Source organism: Rhinoderma darwinii, unplaced genomic scaffold (assembly GCF_050947455.1).
Source record: "Rhinoderma darwinii isolate aRhiDar2 unplaced genomic scaffold, aRhiDar2.hap1 Scaffold_427, whole genome shotgun sequence".
In the NCBI taxonomy this organism is placed as follows: Eukaryota; Metazoa; Chordata; class Amphibia; order Anura; family Rhinodermatidae; genus Rhinoderma; species Rhinoderma darwinii.
The window spans coordinates 71,242-96,399 of record NW_027463800.1 but is presented as its reverse complement, the minus strand read 5'-3'; the positions used below and the strand labels follow the sequence as shown (position 1 = coordinate 96,399).

At 49.5% G+C, this 25,158-nt stretch overlaps 1 protein-coding gene across 2 annotated transcripts in view; it reads left to right on the top strand.

The window, feature by feature from the left end:
- The window catches only part of WDR97 (WD repeat domain 97), a 145,033-nt gene that overhangs the window by 75,225 nt on the left and 44,650 nt on the right, over positions 1-25,158 (top strand). The window contains exons 4-9 of one of the 2 annotated variants that reach the window (XM_075848569.1): positions 3,184-3,764; positions 4,549-4,670; positions 5,346-5,976; positions 14,004-14,152; positions 15,712-15,948; positions 17,155-17,245. In XM_075848569.1, coding sequence (XP_075704684.1) covers positions 3,184-3,764; positions 4,549-4,670; positions 5,346-5,976; positions 14,004-14,152; positions 15,712-15,948; positions 17,155-17,245 — 1,811 coding nt within the window. Of the gene's footprint in view, positions 1-3,183; positions 3,765-4,548; positions 4,671-5,342; positions 5,977-14,003; positions 14,153-15,711; positions 15,949-17,154; positions 17,246-25,158 lie in introns of both variants that reach the window. The other variant, XM_075848568.1, reaches the window with a different exon arrangement.

The following is a 25,158-nucleotide window of genomic DNA, read 5'->3' as shown; positions in this document are numbered from 1 at the left end:
CAAATCTAAGGTGGACTCTGAATAGCTGTTACTGTATATAAGATGTGTGGATCTCATGTCTGATCACAGTGTAATTATATTATATGTCAGTGATGTCATCAGTAACAGGGGGCGGAGCTGTGACAACCTCTCACACATGATATATGGGCTGGTTGTCAGTAGTAATAGAGGAATAACTGTGACTGTATATAAGATGTGCGGATCTCATGTCTGATCACAGTGTAATTATATTATATATCAGTGATGTCAGTACAGGGGGCGGGGCTGTGACAACCTCTCACACATGATATACAGGCTGGTTGTCAGTAGTAATAGATGAATAGCTGTTACTGTGTATAAGATGTGTGGATCTCATGTCTGATCACAGTGTAATTATATTATATATCAGTGATGTCAGTAACAGGGGGCGGGGCTGTGACAACCTCTCACACATGATATACAGGCTGGTTGTCAGTAGTAATAGATGAATAGCTGTTACTGTATATAAGATGTGTGGATCTCATGTCTGATCACAGTGTAATTATATTATATATCAGTGATGTCAGTAACAGGGGGCGGGGCTGTGACAACCTCTCACACATGATATACAGGCTGGTTGTCAGTAGTTATAGATGAATAGCTGTTACTGTATATAAGATGTGTGGATCTCATGTCTGATCACATGTAATTATATTATATATCAGTGATGTCAGTACAGGGGGCGGAGCTGTGACAACCTCTCACACATCATATACAGGCAGGTTGTCAGTAGTAATAGATGAATAGCTGTTACTGTATATAAGATGTGTGGATCTCATGTCTGATCACAATGTAATTATATTATATATCAGTGATGTCAGTAACAGGGGGCGGGGCTGTGACAACCTCTCACACATGATATACAGGCTGGTTGTCAGTAGTAATAGATGAATAGCTGTGACTGTATATAAGATGTGTGGATCTCATGTCTGATCACAGTGTAATTATATTATATATCAGTGATGTCAGTAACAGGGGGCGGGGCTGTGACAACCTCTCACACATGATATACAGGCTGGTTGTCAGTAGTAATAGATGAATAGCTGTTACTGTATATAAGATGTGTGGATCTCATGTTTGATCACAATGTAATTATATTATATATCAGTGATGTCAGTAACAGAAGGCGGGGCTGTGACAACCTCTCACACATGATATACAGGCTGGTTGTCAGTAGTAATAGATGAATAGCTGTTACTGTATATAAGATGTGGATCTCATGTCTGATCACAATGTAATTATATTATATATCAGTGATGTCAGTAACAGGGGGCGGGGCTGTGACAACCTCTCACACATGATATACAGGCTGGTTGTCAGTAGTAATAGATGAATAGCTGTGACTGTATATAAGATGTGTGGATCTCATGTCTGATCACAATGTAATTATATTATATATCAGTGATGTCAGTAACAGGGGGCGGGGCTGTGACAACCTCTCACACATGATACTCAGGCTGGTTGTCAGTAGTAATAGATGAATAGCTGTTACTGTATATAAGATGTGTGGATCTCATGTCTGATCACATGTAATTATATTATATATCAGTGATGTCAGTAACAGGGGGCGGAGCTGTGACAACCTCTCACACATGTTATACAGGCTGGTTGTCAGTAGTAATAGATGAATAGCTGTTACTGTGTATAAGATGTGTGGATCTCATGTCTGATCACAGTGTAATTATATTATATATCAGTGATGTCAGTAACAGGGGGCGGAGCTGTGACAACCTCTCACCCATGATATACAGGCTGGTTGTCAGTAGTAATAGATGAATAGCTGTTACTGTATATAAGATGTGTGGATCTCATGTCTGATCACAGTGTAATTATATTATATATCAGTGATGTCAGTAACAGGGGGCGGGGCTGTGACAACCTCTCACACATGATATACAGGCTGGTTGTCAGTAGTAATAGATGAATAGCTGTTACTGTATATAAGATGTGTGGATCTCATGTCTGATCACAGTGTAATTATATTATATATCAGTGATGTCAGTAACAGGGGGCGGAGCTGTGACAACCTCTCACACATGATATACAGGCTGGTTGTCAGTAGTAATAGATGAATAGCTGTTACTGTATATAAGATGTGTGGATCTCATGTCTGATCACAGTGTAATTATATTATATATCAGGATGTCAGTAACAGGGGGAGGGGCTGTGACAACCTCTCACACATGATATACAGGCTGGTTGTCAGTAGTAATAGATGAATAGCTGTTACTGTATATAAGATGTGTGGATCTCATGTCTGATCACAATGTAATTATATTATATATCAGTGATGTCAGTAACAGGGGGCGGGGCTGTGACAACCTCTCACACATGATATACAGGCTGGTTGTCAGTAGTAATAGATGAATAGCTGTGACTGTATATAAGATGTGTGGATCTCATGTCTGATCACAGTGTAATTATATTATATATCAGTGATGTCAGTAACAGGGGGCGGGGCTGTGACAACCTCTCACACATGATATACAGGCTGGTTGTCAGTAGTAATAGATGAATAGCTGTTACTGTATATAAGATGTGTGGATCTCATGTCTGATCACAGTGTAATTATATTATATATCAGTGATGTCAGTAACAGGGGGCGGGGCTGTGACAACCTCTCACACATGATATACAGGCTGGTTGTCAGTAGTAATAGATGAATAGCTGTTACTGTATATAAGATGTGTGGATCTCATGTCTGATCACAGTGTAATTATATTATATATCAGTGATGTCAGTAACAGGGGGCGGGGCTGTGACAACCTCTCACACATGATATACAGGCTGGTTGTCAGTAGTAATAGATGAATAGCTGTCACTGTATATAAGATGTGTGGATCTCATGTCTGATCACAATGTAATTATATTATATATCAGTGATGTCAGTAACAGAGGTGGGGCTGTGACAACCTCTCAGTATCAGGGGGTGGGGCTGTGACAACCTTTCAGACATGAGATCTCATAGACGTCTAATAACATTGTATGGGGACTGCACAGGTGACATCAGGGATCGCAGTAGGGAGCAGATATATAAAGTGCCGTGTCCTTGGATTGTTCTCATCCTGTCATCAGATGACTCTGTGGTTCGGCAGCTTGATGTCAGGAGGATGGTTGATGATGATGATGATGATGATGAGGGTTAATATTTGTAAATTTTTGCAGATGAGAAGAGCAGATCTTCAGCCGTCAGTGCTGGTCCATGGACTGCAGTCGCTGCGGCAGGTCACTTTCCCCATCCAGCTGCAATATGCCGCCTACATCTCTGAACAGAAGAGCCTGGTGTCCGTGGACTGTGCTGGGACTCTGCGTCTGCACGATAAAGACGGTCGGGTTTTCGGTACCAGGCATCTTAAATATCCAGTCGCTGGTCTGCTCTACGCATGTCAGGTCCAGCAGTACGTGGCCTGGAATCACCAGGAGTTGCTCCTGTTTGACGAGTCATTTATGTTCCTGTCCAGGATTCCTGTGATGCAGGACGTGTTCTCTTGTGTGTACCATCCCGGGAGGAACCTCGTCTTCAGTGCTGGATATGGTGGGGTCATCTCATGGAGTTTTGGTCAAAGCAGACGGAGCTTGGTGCGGCACCAGTCCCTAAATCAGGGGATGATGGCTGAGGACAAGGTGACCGTCCTCACCATAGACACAAAGTCTCATACGTGTTATGCTGCATGCGGGACCAGTGTGTGGGAGTATGATGTGAGTGATGGGACCCTGCGGAGAGTGAGGAGACATCTACACAACAGGTAATGCACGAAGGACTCAACACTGGGATATATAATGAATGAGATTGCGGCTCAGGCAGGTCTACCCCACGGTGACCAGACGCTAACCCGGCGGTGACCAAACGCTAACCCCCGCGGTGACCAGACGCTAGCCCCGCGGTGACCAGACGCTAACCCGGCGGTGACCAAACGCTAACCCGGCGGTGACCGGACCCTAACCCCGGCGGTGACCGGACGCTAACCCCGGCGGTGACCGGACGCTAACCCCGGCGGTGACCGGACGCTAACCCCGCGGTGAACGGACGCTAACCCCGCGGTGAACGGACGCTAGCCCCCGCGGTGACCGGACGCTAGCCCCCGCGGTGACCGGACGCTGACCTCCGCGGTGACCGGACGCTGACCCCCGCGGTGACCGGACGCTGACCCCCGCGGTGACCGGACGCTGACCTCCGCGGTGACCGGACGCTGACCCCCGCGGTGACCGGACGCTGACCCCCGCGGTGACCGGACGCTGACCCCCGCGGTGACCGGACGCTGACCTGGCGGTGACCGGGCGCTAGCCCGGGGGTGACCGGACGCTAGCCCGGGGGTGACCGGACGCTAACCCGGGGGTGACCGGAGGCTAACCCGGCGGTGACCGGAGGCTAACCCGGCGGTGACCGGAGGCTAACCCGGCGGTGACCGGACGCTAACCTGGCGGTGACCGGACGATACCATTCTTTACACGATTTCCTTGGGCTTGTCAGACAGGGCAGACATCTCTGAGAGTATGTATAAATGATAATGATGTGCGCTGTGTTTGCAGGGGGATCAGCAGCTTACTATACGCTGAGTATCTTCACCTCCTAATATCAGGATCCAGAGATGGAAGCATCAAAGTGTGGGGATGTGCGGCTCAGCTCCTGGCTGTGTATGTGGGACACACTGGTGAGTATACATTACCCAGGGAGCCCTTAGAGAGGGAATGTGATTATGTAGAGTCCTGGGGTTACCTGCGCTTCCCTACAAGATCAGTATCCGCTGCAGACGACTTCTGTGAATATGGCGGGATGAGAAAGAGAGAGAAAACATAGGAGAGGTGTCAGGAGGAGCGCTCCGCTTTATATTGCAGGAATCCGCGCCCCTCCTGTCCATGGTTGTGACTGGTATTGCAGCTCAGCGCCGTCCATGTGGCCAGCAGGGCCTCCTTTGTGACGTCTTCCATCCTATGTCATACAGCCCCTTTAATATCTGGAGACTTCTCGACTCTTCTAGTGACATCATCCAGAAGCAGACGAGGGCCTTGTTGCCCCCAGGTGCATGGAAAGCATTTGATTGTATCTAGTGGTATTTTTACATCGGGCTTGGAGTAACATTGGCTTTGTTACAGTGTTTCAAATTGGATCAAAAGACTCCTCATACTATTCCTTAATGAGAGAGACCCCCCCAACAATTATTATCAGCCATTGGCTGCAATGATCTGTTTGGATTTAGGTATTAGAGATGTGAATATGAGAATTGGGTAGAAAGATAATAAAAACATCTTGTTCCGTCCTGCGTCCTGCCCAGTCCCTACTCCTATGTGTCCCACTTCTGAGGCCTTTCTCCTCCTTTATTAAGCAGGTCCTGTCACCGCGCTGTCACTCACCTCCTCAGGGGTTGTCCTTGTCTCTGGATCAGGGGACGCTACTCTGCGGACATGGGACCTCACCACCAAAGAACAGATGGAGGAGCAGCGAGTGTCGGGCTCTCTGCTGGGACTGGAGGCTTTCTGCAGCCATGGAGACTGTATTCTTTCATATTGCAGCCATGAACTATGTGTTTGGCAAGTACAACATTTATACCAACTGCACTGCCTCCTGGGAACAGCTGTAACCAAGATTATTGTCAGTGAAGAGCGCATCCCCTCCAGAGCCCTCTGTGTGTGTGCAGATGCGACTATGCGGCTCATATGTCCATCCACAGGAGAGCTGATCACAACGCTTGATGGAGAAGAGCAGCTGCTGGGTGCCGAGTACTGTGCACTCCAGGGGACGGTCTATGCGCTGCTCGGAGATGGACACCTATTAAAGGCCAGTGCCCTGACCAATCCTATGCGTGGAATTAGTAGGGTGCAGGTCAGCAGTACACAGAGGCTTCCCTGCTGCTTCAGTCTGTTCTCTTGCATAGTGGACAAGGAGGAAGCAGTACGTGAGCAGCAGCACGATGAAGCTCCAAAAGAAAAAGAACAGTTATTCAACAGGACAAAACACAGGTAACGAAGTGTTAAATACCAGAAGACTGAAAAATGGGATGAATGGACTCATAAGAAGACTGAAATGGTGGGATGACTGGGATAAGAGGATGATGGGATGACTGGGATAAGAGGATGATGGGATGACTGGGATAAGAGCATGATGGGATGACTGGGATAAGAGGATGATGGGATGACTGGGATAAGAGGATGATGGGATGACTGGGATAAGAGGATGATGGGATGACTGGGATAAGAGGATGATGGGATGACCGGGATAAGAGGACGATGGGATGACTGGAATAAGAGGACGATGGGATGACTGGGATAAGAGGGCGGTGGGATGACTGGAATAAGAGGACGATGGGATGACTGGGATAAGAGGACGATGGGATGACTGGGATAAGAGGACGAGGGGATGACTGGGATAAGAGGACGATGGGGTGACTGGGATAAGAGGACGATGGGGTGACTGGGATAGGAGGACGATGGGGTGACTGGGATAAGAGGACGGTGGGGTGACTGGGATAAGAGGACGGTGGGGTGACTGGGATAAGAGGACGGTGGGGTGACTGGGATAAGAGAACGGTGGGGTGACTGGGATAAGAGGACGGTGGGGTGACTGGGATAAGAGGACGATGGGATGAGAGGACGGTGGGGTGACTGGGATGAGAGGACGGTGGGGTGACTGGGATGAGAGGACGGTGGGGTGACTGGGATGAGAGGACGGTGGGGTGACTGGGATGAGAGGACAGTGGGGTGACTGGGATGAGAGGACGATGGGATGACTGGGATAAGAGGACGGTGGGGTGACTGAGGACCCTATATAAATATACGAGGGGCCCCATACCGGAACTATAGTGATAACCGGCTCCATGTAAAATCCCCTCAAGACAAGGGGGCGTTTCCTCCGACTGGCGAACAAAAAGGTTCAATCTCCAGAGGTGACAAGTGTTCTTTACTATAAGAGCTGTGAATCTGTGGAATAGCCGACATCAGGAGCTCGTTCTTTACTGTAAGAGCGGTGAATCTGTGGATTAGCCGACCTCATTAGGTGGTCACAGCAGGAACAGTAGATGGTTTTAAAAAAGGCTTAGATAATTTCTTAGAATGAAAAAATATGAGTGCGTATGTCAATGTGTAGAATTCTTTTTTGAATGGCACTTGGGATCAGGAGGAAATTTTTCCTTTTTAGGGAAGATTGGTTAATGCTTCATGGGTAATATTTATTTTTATATATATATATATATATATATATATATATATATATATATATATATATATATATATATATATATATATATATATATATATATATATATATAAAAGCACCTGGTATGAAAGATTAAAAATTTTGCCTGCAAAATTACCCCTATTGGTGTGCGTAATACTTTCTACAGTATATATATATTGATATGATTGAGATGACGGGATAATTGGGATTGGGATGACGGAATGATTGAAATGATGAGATATGTAGCATTATGGTTATATTGGGGTGATCTGGATGACAGAATGGTTGAGATGACGGGATAATTGGGATCTTGGGATGAGGGGACAATTGGGATGTAGGCATGATTGGGCTAAACGGGATAAATAGCATTATGGCATTATGGAAATATTGAGGTGAGGGGATGACTGGGATGACGGAATGGTTGAGATGACAGAATGGTTGAGATGACGGGATGGTTGAGATGACGGGATGGTTGAGATGACGGGATGGTCGAGATGACGGGATGGTCGAGATGACGGGATGGTCGGGATGACGGGATGGTCGGGATGACGGGATGGTCGGGATGACGGGATGGTCGAGATGACGGGATGGTCGAGATGACGGGATGGTCGAGATGACGGTTTGTTTGGGGTGACGGGATGAGAGGATTATGTGGATGATGGAATTTTTTATATGACATGATGATTGAGATGACGGAATTATTGAAATTACACAAATATGGGATTATTGGGATAATGGAATGATCGAGATGACGGATGATTGGAATCATGAAATGATAGGATGATTGGGATAGCGGAATGATTGGGGTGATGGGATGACAAGATAATTGGGATCATGGGATGACAAGGTGATTACCTTAATGGGATGTTTAGGATAACAGAATGATTGGGATGACAGGGTGTACGAGACGATTGAGATGACAGGATGATTGAGATGACAGGATGATTAAGATGACAGGATGATTGAGATGACAGGATGATTGAGATGACGGAATAATTGAGATGACAGAATGATTGAGGTGGTTTGATTGAGATGACAGGATGACAGAATGATAGGGATCATGGGTTGAAAGGAGGATTAGGTTAACGAGTCAAAAGAATTATTGGGATTATGGAATTATTGAGATGATGGGATGATTTTGATGATTAGTGTCACAAAGGGTCTGTGGACCCACTGGGGCGTACCGCCTTGGCGGTAAGGCAGCTGGCCAACAGGGAGCAGGTAACTGTCTATAGTTCTATAGGTACCTCTGGCAGCTCAGACCGCAGCGGGGCAGGCTCGGCTGGGACTTAGGTAGCAGTCGGACGTCAGGCGAGGTGAAGCAGGTCAGACGTGGATGCACCACGGCACGACTTTGGCACAGCACAGTGCTAGACCAGAAAGGTATGGATTGCTAGGAACAGGAACTGGAAAAAAGTATAGGGACAGGTACTGGAACAGGAAACACACTAGGAGGCCATCACATAGACAAACTATAGGGAACACAACGACGCTCAGGCATAGAACTAGAGGGCTGAACCGCTCTTATAGTCCAGGGTACTCACGGGTCAAAGTTCATCCATGAGGTCTGGTGCGCGCACTGCCCCTTTAAGAGCAGGCACGAGCTTGCACGCGCACCCAACGGGATCCGGCAGAGGTGAGTGGACGTGAGCGCTGACGTCTCCTGAGGAGGAGGCTGGGGCCAGCGCTTGCCGACTCGTGGCTGCGGCTGTCAGGGGGAGGTTGGAGCTGATAGCCCGCAGCCATGGACATTACAGTATCCCCCCTCTTACGACCCCTCTTCTTGGGACCAGAGCAAGGGAGAAACTTCTTCAGAAAAGTAGGGACATTGAGGTTCTCCTCTGGCTCCCAGGACCTCTCTTCAGGACCAAACCCCCTCCAATCCTCCAAATAAAAAGTCTTTCCTCTCTCTCTCTTGGTGTCCAAGATTTCCTTGACGTCAAAGATGTCCGAGGGGCCGCTGGAGGCAACCGCAGGGCTGGGAGTCTTGGAATAGTTGTTCAGGATCACAGGTTTCAGGAGGGAGACATGGAAGGAGTTGGAAATCCTGAGGGTAGGAGGCAGCCGAAGCTTGTAGGCGACAGGGTTGATCTGCTGCAGAACCTCGAATGGTCCGAGGAACCTGGGGGCAAATTTACATGACAGCACCCTCAGTCGGATATTCCAGGACGACAGCCACACCTTAGTGCGAGGAAGAAACCGAGGAGGCTCTCTTCTCCTTGAGTCCGCCTTCCGTTTCATGCGGTCCACTGCCATTAGGATGGAGGATCGAGTCTGCTGCCAGATCTGCAAAAAGTCTCTAAACGTGGAGTCCGCTGCAGGTACCTCGGAAGTATCAGGCACCGGGAAAGGAATTCGTGGGTGCTGGCCGTAGACAATGCAGAACGGTGTATTCCTAGTAGACTCACTGGTGTGATTATTTGTAGGAGAACTCCGCCCATGGGAGCAGCTGCACCCAGTCATCATGCTGCTTGGAGATGAAGTGGCGTAGGTAGTTCTCCAAAATCTGGTTCATCCTCTCGACCTGACCATTAGGCTGAGGATAGTAGGCAGAAGAACCTCGAGGTAAACTGAACCCCCCGATCAGACACAATATTCTGCGGCAAGCCGTGCAGGCGGAAGATGTGTTGGATAAATAACTTGGCCAACTGAGGACTAGAAGGAAGACCGGTCAGAGGAACGAAGTGGGCCATCTTCGAAAATCGGTCCGCCACCACCAAGACAGCACTGCGTCCAGCAGAGAGAGGTAGGTCAGTGATAAAGTCCATCGCTATATGCTGCCAGGGAGCATCAGGCACAGGCAATGGCTGGAGCAGGCCAACAGGTCTGGACTGCGTGGCCATGTTGGCTGCACATACAACACAGGAGGAAACGAAGTCGACATTATCCTTGGGCAGAGTGGGCCACCAGAAATGACGAGCAATCAAGTCCCGGGTCTTGCGTAACCCAGCGTGACCTGCCAGTCTAGAGGAGTGACCCCAGCAGAGGATTATTGCACGATCAACCAGGCGCACAAAAGCCCTCCCTGGAGGAATGTCCCCAATTTGCAGGGGATTTACAATGCAAGATGGATTGATAATGTTCTGTGGACTCTCAATGGAGTCTTCTGTCTGAAAAGACCTGGACAAGGCATCGGCCCTCACATTCTTGTCGGTCGGGCGATAATGAAGCTCAAACTGGAACCTTGCAAAGAAGAGTAACCACCTGGCCTGACGAAGGTTCAGCCGTTGGGCCGTCTGGAGGTAGGTCAGATTCTTGTGGTCCATAAAAATCAAGATCGGATGAGCTGCGCCCTCTAGTAGATGTCTCCGCTCCTCCAGAGCCAATTTGATGGCCAGTAACTCCCGATCCCCAATCGAGTAGTTGCGTTCTGCGGAAGAGAAGGGCTTGGAAAAGTATCCACATACCCTTGACTTGCCCTTGGGCCCTCTCTGGAACAGAAGTGCACCAGCACCGACAGTGGATGCGTCCACCTCCAACGAGAACTGCAGAGAGACATCCGGATGATGGAGGATAGAGGCTGACGTGAAGGCACTCTACAGGCTATTGAGTCCACACCTTGGCGTTCATACCCTTCTCAGTAAGTTTAGAGATGGGAGAAGTCAGTGAGGAGAAGTTTGGAATAAACTGCCTGTAGAAATTAGCAAATCCCAAAAAGCGCTTTATGGCCCTCAAGCCTTGAGGACGTGGCCACTACAGGACAGACTTTACCTTTTCAGGATCCATCTCGAGACCTCGATTCGAGACGATGCAGCCCAGGAAGGGTAGAGCATCCTTGTCAAATACGCACTTCTCCAACTTGGCGTACAGACGATTCTCCCTTAACTGTAGCAGAACCTGACGGACATGTCTCTGGTGCGTCATAGGATCTGGAGAAAATCAAGATATCATCAAGGTAGACTACTACACAAACATAGAGGAGGTCACGGAAAATGTCATTCGCAAACTCCAGGAAGACCGCGGGAGCATTACACAGGACGAAGGGCATTACTAGATACTCATAGTGACCATCACGGGTGTTAAATGCCGTCTTCCATTCATCACCCTGGCAAATCTGGACTAGGTTGTAAGCCCCACGCAGGTCTAGTTTAGAAAAAAACATTGCACCACATATACGATCAAACAGTTTGGAGATCAGTGGCAATGGATATTTATTCTTCACTGTGATCTGGTTGAGGCCACGGTAGTCGATGCAAGGATGAAGAGAGCCATCTTTCTTCTTGACGAAGAAGAACCCGGCTCCTGCCTGGGAGGAAGACTTTCGTATGAAGCCCCTTTCTAAGTTCTCTTTCACATAGGAGGACATGGACAGAGTCTCTGGCAAGGAGAGAGGATATACCCTACCACGGGGAAGGGAGGCACCAGGATTCCGTTCAATAGGGCAGTCATGCGCCCGATGTGGGGGCAGTGTCTTCGCCTCCCTCTTGCTAAAGATGTCCAAAAAGGCAGCATAATGACCCGGCAATCCTGCCAATGTCCGAGGCAGAGAAGGCTGAGCCGAACGAATCCGCACCAGGCAACGACCTTGACACTCAGGGCCCTACTGGAGAACCTCTCTAGAATTCCAGTCCAGAACTGGGGCATGCAGTCGGAGCCAAGGCAGGCCCAGCAACACAGGGTTAACAGCTTTGGGCAGGACATAGAACAACAGAAGTTCGGAGTGAAGGTCTCCCACTTGGAACCTCAGCGGCTTGGTCAAAGCTATAACTGGGTCTGGCAGAGGTAGTCCATTCACTGAGGCAACTGTCAACGGGCTCTCCAGAGGGGTGGTGGGCAATTGCAGAAGGTCCACCAGATCTCTGCGGATGATATTAGCGGATCCAGAGTCCAGATACGCAGAGACCTGATGCGTTTTTTTCGCCGGACACTATGGTCACAGGTATGGACAATTTAGATGGAAGTCCATCTTTACCCAGGGTCGTCACTCCAAGCAACCCTAAGTTTTGGGGGCACATGCGCACAAGATGACCATCGAGACCGGATGTGCGTCTGCGTTGTCTCTCTTGAGTAGATAACTTACACTGGTCCGTTATTACCGACTTCTTAGGAGGATCGACATCGGGGGACAGCAGGGGTTGCTGCAAAGTAGGAACCAGACTAGGAAGGACTCTCTCCCGTTGAACCTCTTGGAGGCGTTCTCGGATCCGTATATCAATGCGGGCAGACAGAAGGATGAGGTCATCCAGGGTAGACGGCAGATCCCGGGCGGCAAGTTCGTCTTTAACTCTGAAAGATAGTCCATGCCAGAATGCAGCTACCAGAGCCTCATTGTTCCATATGAGCTCTCCCGCCAGGGTGCGGAAGTGGATGGCATACTCACTCACGGAGGTGTCTCCTTGGCGTAGGTTAATCAAAGAGGCAGCTGCAGATGAGACCCGTCCAGGCTCCTCAAACACCATGCGAATAGTCTGGAGGAAGGCAGGGAAGTCACGGGTCTCTGGTTCTTGTCTCTGCCAGTTAGGGTTCGCCCATGCAAGAGCCTTGCCGGTCAGGAGAGAAATGATGAAAGCGACCCTGGCACCATCAGACGAAAATGTCCTAGCATACAGGCTGAAGTTCATCTGGCATTGATTAAGAAAACCACGACAGGTACTTGCTTCTCCATCATAGCGGTCAGGAAGTGGCAAAGAAACACGTGGGTCAATACTGCCAAGAGGTGTAGACTGAGGATGCACATTGCCAGGAGGTGTAGTAGGAGGAACGTCAGTTTGTGCCTCCTGCCGACGTGCAAGAATGTTCAACGCCTGGAGGAGTTGGTCCTGTCGAGACCGGAGGTCCAGCATATCCGCTCACATCTCCTGTGACGTCGTCATAGTCTTGGATCGACCAGCGGGGTCCATGGCCTGAGCATACTGTCACGAAGGGTCTGTGGACCCACTGTGCCGTACCGTCTTGGCGGTAAGGCAGCTGGCCAACAGGCAGCACGTGACTGTCTGTGGTTCTATATGTAACTGTGGCAGCTCAGACAGGAGCAGGGCAGGCTCGGCTGGGACTTAGGTAGCAGGCGGATGTCAGGCGACGTGAAGCAGGTCAGACGTGGATGCAGCACGGCACGAATTTGGCGCAGCACAGTGCTAGACCAGAAAGGTATGGATTGATAGGTACAGGAACTGGAAACAAGTATAGGTACAGGGACTGGAACAGGAAACACACTAGGAGGCCATCACATAGACAAACTATAGGGAACACAACAATGCTCAGGCATAGAACTAGGGGGCTGGACCCCTCTTATAGTCCAGGGTACTCACGGGTGAAAGTTCGTCCATGAGGTCCAGTGCGCGCGCTGCTCCTTTAAGAGCGGGCACGAGCGTGCGCGTGCACCCTACGGGATCTGGCAGAGGTGAGTGGACGCGAGCGCTGACGTCTCCTGAGGAGGAGGCTGGCCCAAGTGCTTGCCGACTCGTGGCTGCGGCTGTCGGGGAGGTTGGAGCTGACGGCCCGCAGCCACGGACATTACAATTAGTACTACGGGATGATTAGGATGACGGATGATTGTGATGATGGGATGATTGATATGATGGGATGATTGATATGATGGGATGATTGAGATTATAGGATGATTGGCAAGATGGTTATTGTGACCAAATGATGTTTTATAACCATTTTATTTTGGGGTTTATGCTGATTTTCATGTCCAGTGCTTTATAGATTATTTTTTACCATTCTTTTTTCTGCTTCTCTAACGACCATTGTTTCTATCATGTAATTATACTCTTTTACTCAACGTAACTGGACACCTCTGGAGCAATGATTGATTCTCAGAACAGAGCGTTGAGATTCTTCAGGTCTTTGTTCACCATCTTCTGCCTTCCAGGTTCTTCTGTATAATTGGGTTTGATGATGGCAGCCTCCAAGTGTATGACTGGTCCTCTAACCAGCTGCAGGGTGAGACCGAGGCACATAGTCCCGGCCAAGTCACATGTCTGATGTCCAACCCAGAGAACCACCACATCGTATCAGCTGGTGAGCGCTTTCTGCTTATATGACGTGTCTGCACATGTTCCTCTCTATCTCTCTGACTATTCCGGAAGAGGATGCAATCAATGACTATGATAAAGAAGACATACAATGGTGGTCTAGTTTGCAGCGCTCCACCTATACTTATTTTTCAGTAATCCTCTGTGGTATTTGCAGAAAAAAAATAGATAGAACCGGAGTTTTGTATAACATTTAACTTGAAAATTATTTAAATTTTCATTGTAGATTCAAAAATGATCCATTCATGCATTTATCATCAAATATGGACTTTCAGGCACGGTATGTTATATCCTAAGACTGTGACATCCAAGATGATATGTTATGTGGTCCGACAGTGGAATCCGACATGGTAATTGTGTGAGCTCCATAAATAGAAAAATTAGGGTTAGCTTCCCACCTAACTCCTTACATGAAAGGGATAAATGATGGGGACAGTGCCCTCCTACCCGGTCAGATGCATATAGCTCCTTTTAAGGCAACGGGATTGGGGAACCTCCTCTTTTTAGCAATGCTTCAATCCTCCCGGCGCATTTCCTCGCGGCCAAAATAATTAATCAGGGGAGACTGGCCGAATGATTTGTGTCTGTGTTTCATCGTGAAGTGGGTTGGACCCAATCAAGAACTGCCTGAACCTTAGTGGAGTCCATACAAAAATCATTTAAAAGCTGGCGCCTGGTTCTGGCGTCTGACGCTGCAAAGCATTGGTAATCCCCTTTCCTGCTTGTAGCCGGTGTCATGGAGCGGTTGTGTGAACCCACTGGGCCGTACCGCGTAGCGGGATGGCAGCTGGCCAAACAGGTAAAGTACAGAGTTCAATAGTTCAGCGAGGATACCTGAGGCAACGTAGACAGTAGCGAGGTAGGCACGTCCTGGACCAGGCGGCGCGCGCCCGCCGGAGATAGTCTTGATGTCCGGAAGTGAGTGCCGGCGCCTCACAGGAGGGCGACGCTGCACGCAGGTAAGATTTGTTGTACCAAAAAGAGAAATGCATGGAGTCTTTAAGTCAAAATATAAAACATGTACTTTATTAGACAAAAATATATATTAGCTAAGGTAAGATGTCCATGACCTCGGCCGTCGAGGTTTAAGTCACAACGACGGGCCGTGGCCATAGCCGTTACAGCCGGTATCCCCCCTTCCTGTTACACACCTCCTGTGACGTACGGAGGTGTGTAGTGATGTGATAAGGGGGTTACCAATACTTTGTGATGTCAGACGCCAGAACGAGGCGCCAGCTTTTGAATGATTTTCGTATGGACTCCGCTAAGGTTCAGGCGGGTCTTGATTGGGTCCAACCCACTTCACTATGAAACACAGACACAAATCATTCGGCCCGTCTCCCCTGATTAATTATTTTGGCTGGGAGGAAACGCGTCGGGAGGATTGAAACATGAGAGACTGATGTCACATGGAATACACAGACGTCACCACCTCATTTGTCCTCATCATGACGGTTTTCCTTGTTTTGGACATTCATATCATCTGACGATGTGTAGAATGCTTCATGGTAATATTAATGAGTTCTTCCTGGACACTTTTCTCAGGGTCAGATCTGACAGTGAAAGTCTGGCGATTCTTCCCATACAGTAAAGAGAGTCTGAATCTTTGTATGAGCTTTCCGTGCGCTCAGCAGGTGGGACACATGTGCTCCCTCAATTCTCAGCTCTTTGTTGCCTTCCATGACTCATCCAGTGCCACGTACGAACTTGTGCAATACTGTCTGAAGACTGGAACACGAAGCGACCATCCGTCCAGTGATGACCATCAGGACCAGATAACAGGTGAAGTTCCTGGCTGTGCCCGGTGTGTGCGCCTTGTCTGGACATTTTCTATTTGCTTGCACATTGGCTGCATTTCTCTGTCTCCATTCTGCATTGTTGTTCTTGGTCAGGAATAGGTTTTGGATTAGACATGCACATTATGATCCCATCACAGAGTTGTGTCACCATCAACGATAAGAGGACACAGCTGCCATGTCGTCTTCTCAGAGTAACGGGTGTCCCTTTATTCCATTATGTTTGAGCAGTTTGTAACAAGTTGCCCCATGTAGAAATATCTCCTTAATATCTTTGGGTGGATACTAAGGCCCTGTTCACACAGAGTTTTTTTACGTGTTTTTTTGCGCGGAAACCGCTCCGCAAAACTCATCAAAAACCGCCCGAAAATGCCTCCCATTGATTTCAATGGGTGGCGGATGAGTTTTTTTACCGCAAGCGGAAAAAAACGCTTTGCAGTAAAAAGAAGCGACATGACCTATCTTGAGGCGGTTTTTGCCTCCAAAACCCCATTTCACTCAGTCAGAAATTGGAAAAAAACGCCTTGACGAGTGTTTTGACGAGTTTTTGTCAAACCACTGTGCAAGAAACGTCTGGAGTAGTTTTTGCAGGAGGAATTTTCTGTGTGAACACAGCCTAATAGAGTATTTTACTAGCGAGGAAGGTGAATTATGTCTTTTGTTCGGCGCGGGTCTATGCAGTTACACAAGACTGAAAAAAAGACCCAACATGGTGCACATAACAAAGGCTTCAAAGGAGAAATCCAATGTTTTAAGAGATGGGAAGATCTGGTCATACAGAGTGCTCAAAAGGGGTGAGATAGGATATTTTTGTATTGACGTTTTGCATACTTTTACGATAATAATGAGGAGATTACTGCAGTTCAATGTTGCTGGAATGGGCTGTGCCACTCACAGCCAAGCAACAATGGCACATACCCTTCTTCATCACAGATGTTTGGACTACTGTAGCTAACCACCAATGATGACTACACAATGGAATAGAGGCACAGTCCAGGCACAGTGGGAACAATGAGAACTCCTTTGTTACAACATATCTTCCCCTTTTTGCACGTCTTCTCTCTTTTGAGACCATATTGGGCCCCAGTTGATTTGGATTCTAGCAAGGCCCTTGGCAGAAACTCTTTTTATCAATGTGGTACTGTCTGGAGAAACTCAGTCATTGGTAATAAATTCCTATTTCCGTTGTCAGGTCTTTGCGCCAGCCCAGGATTGGGATTAGTGGCTTCATGTGGAAAAGACAGAATGATTCGCATCTGGACGGAGGAGAACCGGCTGCTCAGGTTTTACAGTTTTTCAGTTTCTTCTGTCAATCTCTTTGTTTTAACAGCAATCTACTACAAACTGCACTGTCACAGTGACCTGGCTGCCGACTGTAACCACATAGATCAGGGTTGAGTGTATAAGTGGTCATGGTGTCCTGACTGCTGGCTGTAACCCCATAGATCAGGTCAGTGTGTATCAGTGGTCACGGTGTCCTGGCTGCCGGCTGTAACCACATAGATCAGGTCCGTGTGTATCAGTGGTCACGGTGTCCTGGCTGCCGGCTGTAACCACATAGATCAGGGTTGTCTGTATCAGTGGTCAGGGTGTCCTGACTGCCGGCTGTAACCACATAGATCAGGGTTGTGTGTATCAGTGGTCACGGTGTCCTGGCTGCCGGCTGTAACCACATAGATTAGGTCCGCGTGTATCAGTGGTCACGGTGTCCTGGCTGCCGGCTGTAACCACATAGATCAGGGTCATATGTATCAGTGGTCATGGTGTCCTGGCTGCCGGCTGTAACCACATAGATCAGGGTCGTGTGTATCAGTGGTCATGGTGTCCTGGCTTCCGGCTGTAACCACACAAATCAGGGTCGAGTGTATCGGTGGTCACGATGTCTTGGCTGCCGGCTGTAACCACATATATCAGGTCCGTGTGTATCAGTGGTCACGGTGTTCCGGCTGACGGCTGTAACCACATAGATCAGGGTCGTGTGTATAAATGGTCATGGTGTCCTGACTGCCGGCTGTAACCACATAGATCATGGTCGTGTGTATCAGTGGTCATGGTGTCCTGACTACGGGCTGTAACCACATAGATCATGGTCGTGTGTATCAGTGGTCATGGTGTCCTGTCTGCCGGCTGTAACCACATAGATCAGGGTCGTGTGTATCTGTGGTCACGGTGTCCTGGCTGCCGGCTGTAACCACATAGATCATGGTCGTATGTATCAGTGGTCACGGGGTCCTGACTGCCGGCTGTAACCACATAGATCAGGGTCGTGTGTATAAGTGGTCATGGTGTCCTGTCTGCCGGCTGTAACCACATAGATCAGGGTCGTGTGTATCAGTGGTCAGGGTGTCCTGACTGCCGGCTGTAACCACATAGATCAGGGTTGTGTGTATCAGTGGTCACGGTGTCCTGGCTGCCGGCTGTAACCACATAGATCAGGTCCGTGTGTATCAGTGGTCACGGTGTCCTGGCTGCCGGCTGTAACCACATAGATCAAGTCCGTGTGTATCAGTGGTCACGGTGTCCTGGCTGCCGGCTGTAACCACATAGATCAGGGTCATGTGTATCAGTGGTCACGGTGTCCTGGCTGCCGGCTGTAACCACATAGATCAGGTCCGTGTGTATCAGTGGTCACGGTGTCCTGGCTGCCGGCTGTAACCACATAGATCAGGGTCGTGTGTATCAGTGGTCAGGGTGTCCTGGCTGCCGGCTGTAACCACATAGATCAGGTCCATGTGTATCAGTGGTCACGGTGTCCTGGCTGCCGGCTGTAACCACATAGATCAGGTCCGTGTGTATCAGTGGTCACGGTGTCCTGGCTGCCGGCTGTAACCACATAGATCAGGGTCGTGTGTATAAATGGTCATGGTCTCCTGACTGCCGGTTGTAACCATATAGATCAGGGTCGTGTGTATCTGTGGTCATGGTGTCCTGGCTGATGGCTGTAACCACATAGATCAGGGTCGTGTGTATTTGTGGTCATGGTGTCCTGGCTGATGGCTGTAACCACATAGATCAGGGTCGTGTGCATCAGTGGTCACGGTGTCCTGACTACCGGCTGTAACCACATAGATCATGGTCGTGTGTATAAGTGGTCACGGTGTCCTGGCTTCCGACTGTAACCACATTGATCAGGTCCGGGTGTATCAGTGGTCACGGTGTCCTGTCTGCCGGCTGTAACCACATAGATCAGGTCCGTGTGTATCAGTGGTCACGGTGTCCTGACTACCGGCTGTAACCACATAGATCAGGTCCGTGTGTATCAGTGGTCATGGTCTCCTGACTGCCGGCTGTAACCACATAGATAAGGTCCGTGTGTATCAGTGGTCACGGTGTCCTGGCTGCCGGCTGTAACCACATAGATCAGGGTCGTGTGTATAAATGGTCATGGTCTCCTGACTGCCGGCTGTAACCATATAGATCAGGGTCGTGTGCATCAGTGGTCACGGTGTCCTGACTACCGGCTGTAACCACATAGATCATGGTCGTGTGTATAAGTGGTCACGGTGTCCTGGCTGCCGGCTGTAACCACATAGATCAGGGTTGTGTGTATCAGTGGTCACGGTGTCCTGGCTGCCGGCTGTAACCACATAGATCAGGGTTGTGTGTATCAGTGGTCACGGTGTCCTGGCTGATGGCTGTAACCACATAGATCAGGGTCGTGTGTATCAGTGGTCACGGTGTCCTGGCTGATGGCTGTAACCACATAGATCAGGGTTGTGTATATCTGTGGTCATGGTGTCCTGGCTGCCGGCTGTAACCACATAGATCAGGGTCGTGTGTATAAGTGGTCACAGTGTCCTGGCTGATGGCTGTAACCACATAGATCAGGGTCGTGTGTATCTGTGGTCACGGTGTCCTGGCTGATGGCTGTAACCACATAGATCAGGGTCGTGTGTATCTGTGGTCACGGTGTCCTGGCTGATGGCTGTAACCACATAGATCAGGGTCGTGTATATCTGTGGTCATGGTGTCCTGGCTGCCGGCTGTAACCACATAGATCAAGTCTGTGTGTATCAGTGGTCACGGTGTCCTGGCTGCCGGCTGTAACCACATAGATCAGGGTCATGTGTATCAGTGGTCACGGTGTCCTGGCTGCCGGCTGTAACCACATAGATCAGGTCCGTGTGTATCAGTGGTCACGGTTGTCCTGGCTGCCGGCTGTAACCACATAGATCAGGGTCGTGTGTATCAGTGGTCAGGGTGTCCTGGCTGCCGGCTGTAACCACATAGATCAGGTCCGTGTGTATCAGTGGTCACGGTGTCCTGGCTGCCGGCTGTAACCACATAGATCAGGTCCGTGTGTATCAGTGGTCACGGTGTCCTGGATGCCGGCTGTAACCACATAGATCAGGGTCGTGTGTATAAATGGTCATGGTCTCCTGACTGCCGGCTGTAACCATATAGATCAGGGTCGTGTGTATCTGTGGTCATGGTGTCCTGGCTGATGGCTGTAACCACATAGATCAGGGTCGTGTGTATTTGTGGTCATGGTGTCCTGGCTGATGGCTGTAACCACATAGATCAGGGTCGTGTGCATCAGTGGTCACGGTGTCCTGACTACCGGCTGTAACCACATAGATCATGGTCGTGTGTATAAGTGGTCACGGTGTCCTGGCTTCCGACTGTAACCACATTGATCAGGTCCGGGTGTATCAGTGGTCACGGTGTCCTGTCTGCCGGCTGTAACCACATAGATCAGGTCCGTGTGTATCAGTGGTCACGGTGTCCTGACTACCGGCTGTAACCACATAGATCAGGTCCGTGTGTATCAGTGGTCATGGTCTCCTGACTGCCGGCTGTAACCACATAGATCAGGTCCGTGTGTATCAGTGGTCACGGTGTACTGGCTGCCGGCTGTAACCACATAGATCAGGGTCGTGTGTATAAATGGTCATGGTCTCCTGACTGCCGGCTGTAACCATATAGATCAGGGTCGTGTGCATCAGTGGTCACGGTGTCCTGACGACCGGCTGTAACCACATAGATCATGGTCGTGTGTATAAGTGGTCACGGTGTCCTGGCTTCCGGCTGTAACCACATTGATCAGGTCCGTGTGTATCAGTGGTCACGGTGTCCTGGCTGCCGGCTGTAACCACATAGATCAGGGTTGTGTGTATCAGTGGTCACGGTGTCCTGGCTGATGGCTGTAACCACATAGATCAGGGTCGTGTGTATCAGTGGTCACGGTGTCCTGGCTGATGGCTGTAACCACATAGATCAGGGTTGTGTATATCTGTGGTCATGGTGTCCTGGCTGCCGGCTGTAACCACATAGATCAGGGTCGTGTGTATAAGTGGTCACGGTGTCCTGGCTGATGGCTGTAACCACATAGATCAGGGTCGTGTATATCTGTGGTCATGGTGTCCTGGCTGCCGGCTGTAACCACATAGATCAAGTCTGTGTGTATCAGTGGTCACGGTGTCCTGGCTGCCGGCTGTAACCACATAGATCAGGGTCATGTGTATCAGTGGTCACGGTGTCCTGGCTGCCGGCTGTAACCACATAGATCAGGTCCGTGTGTATCAGTGGTCACGGTGTCCTGGCTGCCGGCTGTAACCACATAGATCAGGGTCGTGTGTATCAGTGGTCAGGGTGTCCTGGCTGCCGGCTGTAACCACATAGATCAGGTCCGTGTGTATCAGTGGTCACGGTGTCCTGGCTGCCGGCTGTAACCACATAGATCAGGTCCGGGTGTATCAGTGGTCACGGTGTCCTGTCTGCCGGCTGTAACCACATAGATCAGGTCCGTGTGTATCAGTGGTCACGGTGTCCTGACTACCGGCTGTAACCACATAGATCAGGTCCGTGTGTATCAGTGGTCATGGTCTCCTGACTGCCGGCTGTAACCACATAGATCAGGTCCGTGTGTATCAGTGGTCACGGTGTACTGGCTGCCGGCTGTAACCACATAGATCAGGGTCGTGTGTATAAATGGTCATGGTCTCCTGACTGCCGGCTGTAACCATATAGATCAGGGTCGTGTGCATCAGTGGTCACGGTGTCCTGACGACCGGCTGTAACCACATAGATCATGGTCGTGTGTATAAGTGGTCACGGTGTCCTGGCTTCCGGCTGTAACCACATTGATCAGGTCCGTGTGTATCAGTGGTCACGGTGTCCTGGCTGCCGGCTGTAACCACATAGATCAGGGTTGTGTGTATCAGTGGTCACGGTGTCCTGGCTGATGGCTGTAACCACATAGATCAGGGTCGTGTGTATCAGTGGTCACGGTGTCCTGGCTGATGGCTGTAACCACATAGATCAGGGTTGTGTATATCTGTGGTCATGGTGTCCTGGCTGCCGGCTGTAACCACATAGATCAGGGTCGTGTGTATAAGTGGTCACGGTGTCCTGGCTGATGGCTGTAACCATATAGATCAGGGTCGTGTATATCTGTGGTCATGGTGTCCTGGCTGCCGGCTGTAACCACATAGATCAAGTCTGTGTGTATCAGTGGTCACGGTGTCCTGGCTGCCGGCTGTAACCACATAGATCAGGGTCATGTGTATCAGTGGTCACGGTGTCCTGGCTGCCGGCTGTAACCACATAGATCAGGTCCGTGTGTATCAGTGGTCACGGTGTCCTGGCTGCCGGCTGTAACCACATAGATCAGGGTCGTGTGTATCAGTGGTCAGGGTGTCCTGGCTGCCGGCTGTAACCACATAGATCAGGTCCGTGTGTATCAGTGGTCACGGTGTCCTGGCTGCCGGCTGTAACCACATAGATCAGGTCCGTGTGTATCAGTGGTCACGGTGTCCTGGATGCCGGCTGTAACCACATAGATCAGGGTCGTGTGTATAAATGGTCATGGTCTCCTGACTGCCGGCTGTAACCATATAGATCAGGGTCGTGTGTATCTGTGGTCATGGTGTCCTTGCTGATGGCTGTAACCACATAGATCAGGGTCGTGTGTATCTGTGGTCATGGTGTCCTGGCTGATGGCTGTAACCACATAGATCAGGGTCGTGTGCATCAGTGGTCACGGTGTCCTGACTACCGGCTGTAACCACATAGATCATGGTCGTGTGTATAAGTGGTCACGGTGTCCTGGCTTCCGGCTGTAACCACATTGATCAGGTCCGGGTGTATCAGTGGTCACGGTGTCCTGTCTGCCGGCTGTAACCACATAGATCAGGTCCGTGTGTATCAGTGGTCACGGTGTCCTGACTACCGGCTGTAACCACATAGATCAGGTCCGTGTGTATCAGTGGTCATGGTCTCCTGACTGCCGGCTGTAACCACATAGATCAGGTCCGTGTGTATCAGTGGTCACGGTGTCCTGGCTGCCGGCTGTAACCACATAGATCAGGGTCGTGTGTATAAATGGTCATGGTCTCCTGACTGCCGGCTGTAACCATATAGATCAGGGTCGTGTGCATCAGTGGTCACGGTGTCCTGACTACCGGCTGTAACCACATAGATCATGGTCGTGTGTATAAGTGGTCACGGTGTCCTGGCTTCCGGCTGTAACCACATTGATCAGGTCCGTGTGTATCAGTGGTCACGGTGTCCTGGCTGCCGGCTGTAACCACATAGATCAGGGTTGTGTGTATCAGTGGTCACGGTGTCCTGGCTGATGGCTGTAACCACATAGATCAGGGTCGTGTGTATCAGTGGTCACGGTGTCCTGGCTGATGGCTGTAACCACATAGATCAGGGTCGTGTATATCTGTGGTCATGGTGTCCTGGCTGCCGGCTGTAACCACATAGATCAGGGTCGTGTGTATAAGTGGTCACGGTGTCCTGGCTGATGGCTGTAACCACATAGATCAGGGTCGTGTGTATCTGTGGTCACGGTGTCCTGGCTGATGGCTGTAACCACATAGATCAGGGTCGTGTGTATCTGTGGTCACGGTGTCCTGGCTGATGGCTGTAACCACATAGATCAGGGTCGTGTGTATCTGTGGTCACGGTGTCCTGGCTGCCGGCTGTAACCACATAGATCAGGGTCGTGTGTATAAGTGGTCACAGTGTCCTGGCTGATGGCTGTAACCACATAGATCAGGGTCGTGTGTATCTGTGGTCACGGTGTCCTGGCTGATGGCTGTAACCACATAGATCAGGGTCGTGTGTATCTGTGGTCACGGTGTCCTGGCTGATGGCTGTAACCACATAGATCAGGGTCGTGTGTATCTGTGGTCACGGTGTCCTGGCTGATGGCTGTAACCACATAGATCAGGGTCGTGTGTATCTGTGGTCACAGTGTCCTGGCTGATGGCTGTAACCACATAGATCAGGGTCGTGTGTATCTGTGGTCACGGTGTCCTGGCTGATGGCTGTAACCACATAGATCAGGGTCGTGTGTATCTGTGGTCACAGTGTCCTGGCTGATGGCTGTAACCACATAGATCAGGGTCGTGTGTATCTGTGGTCACAGTGTCCTGGCTGATGGCTGTAACCACATAGATCAGGGTCGTGTGTATCTGTGGTCACGGTGTCCTGGCTGATGGCTGTAACCACATAGATCAGGGTCGTGTGTATCTGTGGTCACATGCACTGGGCATCTACAGGACTTATGACCTTTTTACACCGGGTAATGATCGTCAGAACGATTGTTTGTAAGAACGTTTCTTCCCAATCATTGCCCAGGGATTAACCCTTCTCTGACCAAGAATGATTGCCCTTTGTTTCCAGGTCACATTTTTCATTTCTGATTTGCACTTCTTTATAAGCAATAATATCTTTGCAGCCACTTTGAATATCACAACTATTTTTTACTTTGTTTTTGCAAGACTTTTGAGGCTTTCATTTTCTAGTTTAATTAATTCCATGTTTTGCATTTTTATTAGGAGCAGACAGCTAATTTTTTTTCTGCATTTTTTAATATATGTATCTTTATTATATGTATGTATATACACTGCTTAGCTCTGTAACAATCCGTTGTCTTCTCTGCGTCCCTGGATCACTTAGAGGGGAGAGTGGAGAGGCTATAAGGCAATGTACACACCACGTGAAAAAAAGGGCCATTAATGGCGGATCAACTGTCAGATTTTCATGGCTGTGTTCCATCAGAGTCTCCACATTTTAATTCATTCCCCGGACGTCAGACCGTTTTTAACCGCCTTTTGCCATCCGTTTTTCATGGCCGTTATTTTTTCTTTCATTTGTCCCAACTCGCTGAAAACACCACAGTGCCAATGTAGATAGTGCCACAACACCCCTATAGATAGTGCCATAGTGCCCACTGTAGAGAGTG